This window comes from Megascapheus bottae, chromosome 18 (genome assembly GCF_031878675.1).
Source record: "Megascapheus bottae isolate mThoBot1 chromosome 18, mThoBot2.hap1, whole genome shotgun sequence".
NCBI classification, from domain to species: Eukaryota; Metazoa; Chordata; class Mammalia; order Rodentia; family Geomyidae; genus Megascapheus; species Megascapheus bottae.
The window spans coordinates 11612606-11623010 of record NC_143526.1 but is presented as its reverse complement, the minus strand read 5'-3'; the positions used below and the strand labels follow the sequence as shown (position 1 = coordinate 11623010).

General features: G+C 46.0%; 1 protein-coding gene across 1 annotated transcript; it reads left to right on the top strand.

The window, feature by feature from the left end:
* The first annotated feature begins 6713 nt into the window (after nt 1–6713).
* Nucleotides 6714–10069, top strand: LOC150050100 (cystatin-D-like). Its single transcript, XM_090352923.1, has 3 exons — nt 6714–6947; nt 9198–9311; nt 9986–10069. Exons 1-3 carry the CDS (start codon nt 6714–6716, stop codon nt 10067–10069), a joined length of 432 nt encoding a protein of 143 aa, XP_090209049.1.
* Nucleotides 10070–10405: the final 336 nt, after the last annotated feature.

Below are 10405 nucleotides of genomic sequence, written 5' to 3'. Positions count from 1 at the left end.
AAATCTGGCTTCCATTAAGTGAGAAATGCCACATGGCACCTTCCCAGCATTCTTAGCAACTATCCCATAGTCACATGACTCCCTTCCTCTTCTAATCGGGCACCTTCTCTCAAGTTACAGAAAACCTCTTAAGTGAGAGGTCCACTTAGAATCTATTCTGTTGATAATGATAGTGTCTGGGGCAGCTCTCCTGATGGCTCTGGAAAGGTCTGGGTCACCTGTATCAAGGCTTCATCTTCTGCCAGGAAATGTATCTCCACCAAGGTAGCTTTGAGGCTGGCTCTGCCTATGTGGCTGGCTTCCATGTCTCTTTCAAGCTTTATAACATCATTTCAAAGATATATTGTGGGTGTTTTTTTTTTGTCTCAAGTATCCACTCATCAGATAATACTTGTAAGAAAGACTGAAGAAACAAAGCAGTGATACTCAATAGACACTATGTTGAAATGAACAACTTTGGGGGGGGGTGATTGGGAGGAAAAACCTAGGGGAGAGGTGACACTGTTTAAAGGAGAATGTACTCATTTCCTGATTTATGTAACTGCAATCCCTCCTCTGTACATCACTTTTACGATAGCAGTTTGAAAAAAAAATAAATACAATGGTTAGCAGGGAGCTGAAAAAATAAAATAAAAAATAAAGCCTGGGAAAGATGTGCTGTGTTTTGGTGAGATCCCAGAATCCCTGGGTACTGGTGTGGAAGCCTTAGAATAGATTCCTGACTGAGAAATCACAGAAGTGAGGGTGTCTGGTAATATGATTCCTTCAAAGTTTCCTGATTATTCATATTGAGTGGTTTTGATATCAGTGCCAAGAATCTGGTTTTGTCTTGCATTTTAAGTCTTCATTCAAGCATCTGGCATGAGTGCTCTTATAACATGATAAAATCCTTCATGGTCCCTAGTCTTGCTCTCATTCACATGCCTTTTTTCAATCATCTTATTTCTCTTTATGTATTTTGCTCAAGACCACACAGGCAACAGTGAAAATGATGGCACTTCCTAAAATGTTTTTCAAAGATTTAGGTCATAAAGTATCCATTCACATATAACAAGTTAACTCCAAACTTAATGATTTAAGATGATAATTTACCTACATCTGTTATGACTGTGTTTCAGTGCCGGGGGTCTATGAGGAGACCATAGTGAGTCATTAGTTGAAACTAGAGTCATCTTAAGTTTTGATGGGGATACAAGCTTATTCCCTCATATGTTGGATGCTTCTGTTAGAGGGCTGAACAGCTAGTATCTGGCCATCATAGCTGTCTTTCCATGTAAATCTTCCTTAGAGTTTGGAGACTGAATTTTAAAGAATTGTCTGCCAGACTTGGCATAGAATCACTCTACCATCCTTTAGTAATTGCAGAATCTCCTCAGGTTCAAGGTCAAGATGATAAAGACCACTCAGTGGGAGAAATGCCAAAGATTCTAATCCTCCTTATGGTAGCAGTCAGATCCTCTCCCCATCTAAACCTGCAATCCATTGCCTTCGTTTGAGTTTCTCTAGAAATTGATGCTGGAGAAGGACTGTGAGTTCAATGTCACCTCTGGAAATGCCAGGAAGGAAGTGAGACAGTGGAGAGAAGGAACCAGGAAAGTATATTGTCATTATCGGGTGAGTGAGTAAGTGAGACAGGCTAATCCCAGGAAGGAACTTAGGGATAAAGTGTAACAAAAATGAATTACACTAACAGTGAGAACCTGGGATTATCTACTGCTGTTTATAGGTCTGACCTCTCCGGTACTCCTGGTCTGCCCTGCTTGTATGTTCAGAGATTTGGGAAGATAATCAAGTGAAGCAACTGCAAACTTTGAGCTGGAGATCATGAGGCCCCTTAGCTCTGGAACCACAGGATATGGTTGCATACTGGATAACCAGCAGTCTCCTATGTCCTCCTTCCTTTTCTCTGTGACTCAGTGTTCCACTGTTGGAATCACTCACGTAGAATTCTCCAGTCCAGGAGTGTGAACTAGTGGTAGAGTGCTTGCCTAGCATGCATGAAGCCCTGGGTTCAATTCCTTGGTACCACATACACAGAAAAACCTGGAAGTGGTCCTGTGGCTCAAGGGGAGAGCACTAGCTTTGAGGAAAAAGCCCAAAACAGTGCTTAGGCCTTGAGTTCAAGCCCCAGGACTGGCAAAAAAAAAAAGAAAAAAGAATTCTCCATTCCACAAGTGATCATTGTGTTTTATTTGTCTTTTAGCATCATTCTCAAATTTGTTGCTTCACAATCTAGAAATAGGATGGAGGTCCTCTCCTGGATTCATATCATCCCCACTCAAGTATTGCCATCTAAAAGGAATTTTAAGTTCAATTTGAAAAAAAAAAAACGAATGAATGAACTTAGATTGGCCAGTTCAATTCATTTGTTGACCTTGGGATGAATTATAGCAGGTCTGAAGACTGGGGTGTGAGTAAGAGGTGTTATGATCCATGATTCTCCTGGAAACCTTTATGCTGGATGGAGAGTGGAGGCACTATTTCTCAATCTCAGTAGTGCCTGTTAGACCTCTTCAATACCCTGGAGATTATCCTACAGAAACATGCTATCCTGCAGAGAAGCCCAGCATATAGAAAACTAAAATATCCAAGAGAAAACACAGGTTTGAGAAGGTGCTTTATTCACTGCTATGGCATAGGTCTTCAAATACAGTTTATTTTCTTACCTTCTTCAGGTGGAAAAAGCAAGATAGCATTCCTACTAGAATGTCAGGTCATTTGTAAGTGTAAAATTTTAGTCCCTACCTTTGACTTCACGCACTAGGGAGGCTCTTGGAGGACTTTGTAATTCACAAGTCCTTCTTTGCTCACTGGGACAAAAGGGGAACCTGGCTGACCCAGGTTCAGATTCCCTTTCCTAGGACATTTGAATTTGAAGCCAAGAAAGGAAGAAAGGAAGGAAGAAGGAAAAAAAAGAAAAAAAGTAATGAGAGTGAGACCAATTAAAAATCCCATCACATATATCGAATTTATTTGTATTTGGTTATTTGAAATTTGATAAGAAAGGGGGGAAAACCAAGACAGGGTGGGGGGTGGTGTGTGGGGGGGAGAGTAATGGGTACCAAGACATGTGAAAGGGTATCAATGTATGTGAATTAATGCACCTTCTATCTGGCAAATACCATAAAAAAAGATTAATCATAAAAAAAAAATCCCATCACAGCCTGAAACTGGCAGCTCATGCCTATAATCTTAGCTACTCAAGAAGCCGAGATCTAAGATCTGAGAATTTTGGTTTGAAAGCAGCCCAGGCAAACTAACCCAAGATACTCTCATCTCCAGTTAACCAGCAAAGAACCAGAGTGGCGTTATGGCTCAAATGGTGGAGTACCAGTCAAGCTAAAGAACTGAGCAATAGCACAAGGCCCTGAGTTTAAGCCCCAAAACCAGACAAAAAATAAAGAGGGTTACCAAACTCAAAGTGCCCCCTTCCCTCTAAACCCTTGGCCTAGTCCCTCATGCGAGACCAGCCCTCAAATAGCACCATGGAAGGAAGCAAGCAGGGGAAGGACATCTGCCAGCAAATCATTCAGGTTCTAGCCAGGAAGCTCTTCCAAGAAGCTGCAGCAATGACAGTTGCTACTCCACTATGGAATGAGGGCTAGGTACCAATTTCCCATGGGGCAGGCTATGTATCCAGTGCTCGAAAAACACTGCTCTTGATTTAGGAGAACAAATTAGATCTGTCAGATGCTTTGACCAAACTGGCCTCCTAACACCTGCTTCTCAAACTACAGATGCTCCTAACTCTAACTCTAACTCTAAAAAGGTCCTTGTTTAAAGCAAGGCCTTCTCATAGTCCAGCATGGACCTGTAGACTAAGAAGGAAGGTGGCTCAAAATGTGAACACGCACATGGAAGCCCAAGGAGCTCTGTTTCATGGCAAATATCTCCACCTAATCTCACCAGGCCTGGGGAATTTCTCCAGCAAAGCTCTTGAGTGACCAAGTGTCTTGCCAATGAGTCTTGTTTTGAAAGGAATTTTCCTAAGCAGTGGATTTCAACAGTGGGTTTAAACATTGAGCAATACCCATGTTGTAAGCAGGTAAGCCACCACTGAGGTCATGTTGTCTCGTTTATACAACACAGTCATAGTCATTTCCATCTGATTCTTCTGGACTCTAGGATTTTCAGAATGGAAAAAAAAATGGAGGCTTCTACTTAGAGTCTATAGCTGCATTCATTCTGCCTTCTAAAGCTTACAAGCCTGGCCTTGATGTCTCTCCAGCTATAACTGTACAAAATGGCTTATTCTAATATTAACTACTTTAAAAAGCTATTGATCACTGTGGCTACCTGTGAATGTCTTCCCAAGATCTTCCATAGAACTTGTTCTAGCTTCTATATCAATGCCTGTTACTTTTCCTTGATCTTTGATATTACCCGGATACTGCTATTTTTAGGTTCCTGCTGATCTAGCCTACCATTGACCAGCCCCAAGTCTACCACAGGCTCATCTGGGCTGCCACTGGCTGAGCATTATCTCTAGTACTCTTTGCATAGTCAGTCTTGGCATCCTTGGAAGTCCTGGAACTCTAGTGTTTGTGGCAAAGCCTACTACCTTTTCCATGAGGTCACTTGTCACAGGCCATATCTAGGCACACAGATAGGACTGAGAGAAGAAACAAAGCCAGCTATTATATAGAGTATCCCTCCACCTCTTCCTCTTCCAGGGTCCTATTGCAGCCCAGGGCTACACTGACCTGAACTGAGGGCTTTGTCAGCCCACAGAATACCAAGCTGGCCACATCCTCTCAGTCTGGGGAAAAAGACAAGGAAGCAGTTCAGAGAAAAGTCATGGAGAATGCTGAGCCAAGGAAACAGACACAGGGCTCTCACTGCATGATCCTCTGTGGGAAGTCATCCAGAAACAGGAGTATGAGTCTTTAGGGCCTGAACAGGAGGGCCAGGCTGGGGTAGGCATGAGTGAGACTTCACAGGAACCAGCATACTTTTCGGTCACCCACTGTCCTAGCTCTTCAAAAGACAAAAGATTTATATGACCTGAGTCTTGTCTTAGCTCTTTGGTCAGGGGGATGGCACAGGGGAATGTATGTGTTCACTGAAATTCTTGTCTGGATACATCAAATGGGCGTTTTATTGAATGTAAATCAGAATTCATTCAAGATGTTTTTGCGAAATCCTGGTAGATATCCAAAGTCAGGACAGAGGACAGCAGTCACAGTATGGTGGCTTTCTAAGCAAGAACAGACTCTGTGCTCTGGTGTTTATTGCTAAGTTGTCTACTTTCTCTCCTTAGTAGAGGTCTCACTGCACCCTCTCATGCTTGGCCTCACCCACGGTGTACTGCCAGCTGCCAGGTATTCTGCATCATGCTTCTTCCCTGCTTACACATCTTCCACTGGCATCCTGTTCCTACACAACAAAACACAGTTGTACTTCATGACCTCTGCCTTGGGCTGTTTCCTCTCTCTCTCTCTCTCTCTCTCTCTCTCTCTCTCTCTCTCTCTCTCTCTCTCTCTCTCTCTCTCTCTCTCTCTCTCTCTCCCCCTCCCTCCCTCCCTCCCTCCCTCCCTCCCTCCCTCTCTCTCTCTCTCTCTCTCTCTCTCTCTCTCTCTCTCTCTCTCTCTCTCTCTCTCCCCCCCTCACTTTCATTGTAATATCTATAATTCCCCCAGTATAATTACTGGTCACGCCTTCCCCAGTACATACCCTGAAGCTGGCTTGTGCTGTGGAAAACATCACACAACAGGTCTTGAAGTGAGATGTATTCTCATGGACAGCTGTGTCTGAAATGTGACATACACACATGGTTCTGAAGGTTCAGTACTCATACACGAAGGCAGTAAACTATCTCAGTAACTCTTCCTGTTTGTTGAGGTAATATCTGACATATTAGGCTAAATCAAACATGATGAAAATGCTCTCACCTTTTTACTTTTTTGGAGAAACTTCAAAATTGCACATAAGTTTGAGTCCCATCTCTACTGAGTACTTACTACAATGTTAAGTTCAGTCCCTGTGTCTTACAGATCTGTCCCCAGGGAAGCTTTTGACAATTTTTTTTACCTTTAATAGTAGAGAGTGGTGGTAATGAATCTTGAACAAAGAGGTTTTGTTGCTCTCTTCTTTTTTTAATTTTCCCAAATAAAGATGAATTCACTTAACGTTTTGGCAAGAAGTTTTCCAGACAAAAGGCAAGGACTGTATCTTCCTCCAAGCTTCTCTGGAATTGTACCCCAGGCAGTGTAGTGATTCTCAGACTGGGTGCTACTGGCCTCCCCAAACCCCAGGAAGCCCACCTTCATTTCCCCACCCCCACTTTCCTGGAGAGAAATAGGGGTGGTGGTCACAGACTTTGCAGGGCTGTAGAGAGGGAACACATTTATGGAATCCAGAGTAACCTAAGATTAGGAGTGGTCAAAAGGAGGGCCAAGAACCTGTGTGGAGGGGCTGAGCTGGGGGAAGGAGAGAAAGAAGAGGTAAAAGAGGAAAAGCCACAAATGGAGAGAAGGGCTCAAAGTGGGGAGGAGAGGAGGATTTGGAAAGGACTTGAGCGGAGATGAGGTACAACCAGGAAAAGGAGGAGCCTGGAATGGGGTAGGGAAGTTGGGAGAGGGGGAGAGGGGGTGATTGGCAGCCCTAGAGGGATAAAAGCCACAGAAGCAGGCAGTGCTGGCTCCTCTGAGTTGGGTCTTTTGAGTCCTGTGGCAGCTTCCAGCACGAGCCCCAGCCCTGTGCCTTAGCCAATCATGGCAAGCACAATGCACCTCCTGCTGGCAGGTTTGGCTATGGCCTTGACCTTGAACTTCACAGCCTGCATTACCACCAAAGACAAGCAGAAAGCTGTGGGTGGAGTGGAGGCAGCTGATGCCAATGACAAGGAGGTGCAGCGCGCGGTGGACTTCTCTCTCAGAGTTTACAATGACGCCAACAACGACCTGTACTACAGCCGGGCAGTGAAGGTGATAAGCGCCAAGCAGCAGGTGTGTGGCAGCTTCTGGGACCTATGTGGGAAAGCCTTGCCTGATGTAATCCCGGCTCTCTGCCCTCACCTTCTCTAGAGTCTCTCCAGGCTTACACTGCTGATCTTGGTCTGAGGTGATTTGCATTGACTGGGCGAGGACGTGAACACACTTGTGCTTCATATCCTCCATAGTAGTCCAGAGTCCTGGGAACCTTTGAAGGAAGGCATGTGGCCCTTTAGTCCTGTCTCCAGAAAGTCTGCATGTTTTCTGAGCCCAGTGTGAGGTATTACTTAACTAACCAGTCAACAGAGAAAGAGGAGCTCTCACACAAGGCTGCCTTCACTAAATGATAGCTTGTTGTGACACACAATCTCTGATTCACCACACAGCTGGCATGGGAGTCACAGAACCCCTGCACATACTCCCCCATGCCCCCACCCCTGGATAAATGATTACTTAGTCTACTTCACTCCTCACTCCCCCCTACCTCAGCCCCACCCCCCAGTCAAACTGGATCTGTGGATATTTATACATGATTTATCTGTTTCGGGGAGCAAATACTTCTATGTGCATTTCATGTATGCAAGAATGTTGTCTATATACCCACAATTCCATTTTGACAATCGGGACTCAACACTGCCACACACAATTTTCTCACCCACAGACTCACGGGACTTCCTTGGAACTATGCACCCAGGCAATGTCCAGCTCCTTGTCCACCTTCTGTGTGGAACACTCCTCCTGTTTTTACGATCTTGGCCTTTGGAGGAGTCTGGCCACTTGTACAAGGGAGGTCCCAGAAGATGATACTGCCTAGTGACATTGTGACCAGCTTAATATACATGTGTGAAATCCCAGGCCACACACTTCTCAGAACACATCCCCATCCTTAAGCAACACCTGACTTGTAAATTGCTGTTTAGTTGGTCTGTTTCCTTCCTGCCCTAAAGTATCTTGCTCCCTCTACACAACAGGCCAGGAGGGTTCCCCTAGAGCAGCTTCAAGGGGCTAGTGTCTCCCACTCTGACAGGAGCTATGGGCAATGGCTCTGGGCATTTGAATCCTTGCTATCGTAGACAACCACATTGGGTCCTGCCTCTGCTGGCCAGTAGGAGGTGAGCCTTGCACAGAGGAGAGCAGTCAGCCAGGTCCTAAGGAAGCATGAAGGGATGCTGGGCTTCGGGATTGATCCTGAAAGGGAACCATAATTGAGAGCAGACACCCTGAGTCCCTCAGCAAAGCAGCACATAGCCACCAGTGACAAAGATGACACAACAGTGACTAGAGCTCGGGTCTGCCTTCTGTTCAAAATTCAGATGAGTGAAGGCCATCCCATTTCTCCTGCTGCAGCAGTCACTTGCCATTGTTCCCCGGGACATTAATGGGCTTCCCATGCTGGCTTGTGCATCTCTCACGTATGATGCTAATTTGGAGGACGTTATAGGCCACTGGGCCAGTGAGACCTGTTTTGCAGAGGGGAAAATGATGCCAAAGGGAATATGGGCCTTGCTCCCTGCTCTACAGGACAAGGTCTGAAGCCCTGCTCTTTGTCCTGCACCCTGGGCTTGGCTACATTTCTGATGAGTTGGGTCTGGTTGCTATGATCCGGGAAGGGATTAAATGCTATTCTTTAATTATAGTAAGACACACAGTAATAAAATAAGACACACAGGTATGTGACTTACTTGAGAGATACGTATACCCATCAATAGTCACCTGAAGGAAGGGGTATTGGGGTTACAGTCTTCCTTGTTGGTTTGAACTCACCCTTTCTATGAAGCACCCCAATTCCTACTGTGGAATGTGGGAATAGTAAGTCTGGGATAAGTGGAGGGAAAGGGATTCTGTATGGGCTGTGTGCTGGGCACTGGAGTTTACCTAAAGTTTATTCATCAGACCTTTTTAGAATGGACTCATGTCTTTGCCTCTTGAGTCACAGGCAGCAGAATTTAGTGACTCATGCTGTGGCCCAGAGCCTTGGCTTTCTGCTCAGACCAGTGCTGGGCTCCTAGAACGCCTCCTCCATGACTGTCTTCAGAGCTGTACTTCCTTCTCCTAAGGCCAGCTTTCTGTTTTCCTGATACCTGGTCAGAAGATGAGCAGTTGAGATAGAGCCTGCAGGCAGCCCTTCAGAAGTGATGGCTGTGTGTTTCATGGGTGATGGTTTTGACAGCTCAGGAATGCAGGCATGAACCCTCAACTCCACGTAATGAACCTGCATGCATGTGACCTCGAGTGTTTATGTGAACCCTGTTCTTTCCACTCTAGGTTGTGAGTGGCATGAAATACTACTTGCAAATAGAGATGGGACAGACCACATGTACCAAGTCTCAGTCTTCTTTGGCGGACTGTCCTCTCCGTGAGCTGCTGGATCAGCCGAAGGTGTGTGTGCCTGATGTTGGACCATCACACAGTCATAGATGTGGAACTACATGTGCTTGTGTGTGTGGGGGGGATGCATATGCAGGTCTCTGAGCGTGTGAGCCAACATGAGAGTGTGTGGGAAGTGAACATGTGTGGGGCTATGTGAGAGTTCATGAACAGACAGACATGGAAGCCCTTGCTTTGTGCTGTCTGCTGGACTGGAGGAGGCAGCTTCAGGAGTTGTTCTTAGGGGAGGGAGAAGATGCCATGTTTAATCCCAGCCTTGGTTACCCATATTGGAGGCATAAGGAACACATTGAAGGCTTGTAATTGGCCCAAACCCTTGGCTGTTGCCCACCCTTCTTCCCCTGGGCAGGCTGGTTGTTGTTGACACTGTAGCCCTGGGGAGAGCTAAACTCCCACTTTCAGGGGTGTCTCCTACCCCCTTACTCCTTGACTCTGTATCCCTGTTGGCCTTGAGCCAGGTGCTGGATAGGACAGTGTCTAGGAACCACCTTATCCACAGAAGTGATCACCTGCAGGACTTCCCTCTCGACCCTCAGAGCTTGGTGGCAGTGAACCTTCATCCCCTACCAGCCGTTTGGGCCCCTCACTCTAGCATCTCATGGCTGAACAGCTTCCCTTTCATCTGTAACCCACACTGACTGACTGCTCTTCTCTCTTCTTTGCAGAAAGAAATCTGCTCCTTTGTGGTCTACACTGTACCCTGGCGGCAGGAAATCTCCATGGAAAATTACAGCTGTCACAGTACCTAAGGCTTGTCCCAGGATGGGCCACGTGGACCAGCTCTTTCTTACTTGCAGTCCCCCCTCCCCCTTCTCCTTCCCTTTCCCCTCCCCCCTCCCTGCAGTTCATACATCCTTAGGTGAGAGGCCAGTCCTGGGGGACATCTCCACCTCCTGGAGGGCTGGCCCAGGCAGCTTGAACATTCACATGGATCTTCCTCCGTTCCATTCTTCTTGCTTTTCAAATACACATGGATGGCACGCATGGATGCTGCTGTCTTGCTCAGTAAAACAGTGTCATTAGCTCTGTTTGCTATCTCGGGATGTGAGGGAGGAGGGACTTGAACAGATGGAGGGATTCGGAGT

What these genes read in the sequence shown, in the direction of transcription:
- LOC150050100 (XM_090352923.1), top strand. Translation starts at nt 6,714, where the DNA reads ATGGCAAGCACAATGCACCTCCTGCTGGCAGGTTTGGCTATGGCCTTG. An exon ending in TGATAAGCGCCAAGCAGCAG is followed by an intron (nt 6,948 to 9,197) that starts GTGTGTGGCAGC and finishes TTTCCACTCTAG; the next exon opens with GTTGTGAGTGGCATGAAATA. An exon ending in AGCTGCTGGATCAGCCGAAG is followed by an intron (nt 9,312 to 9,985) that starts GTGTGTGTGCCT and finishes TCTTCTTTGCAG; the next exon opens with AAAGAAATCTGCTCCTTTGT.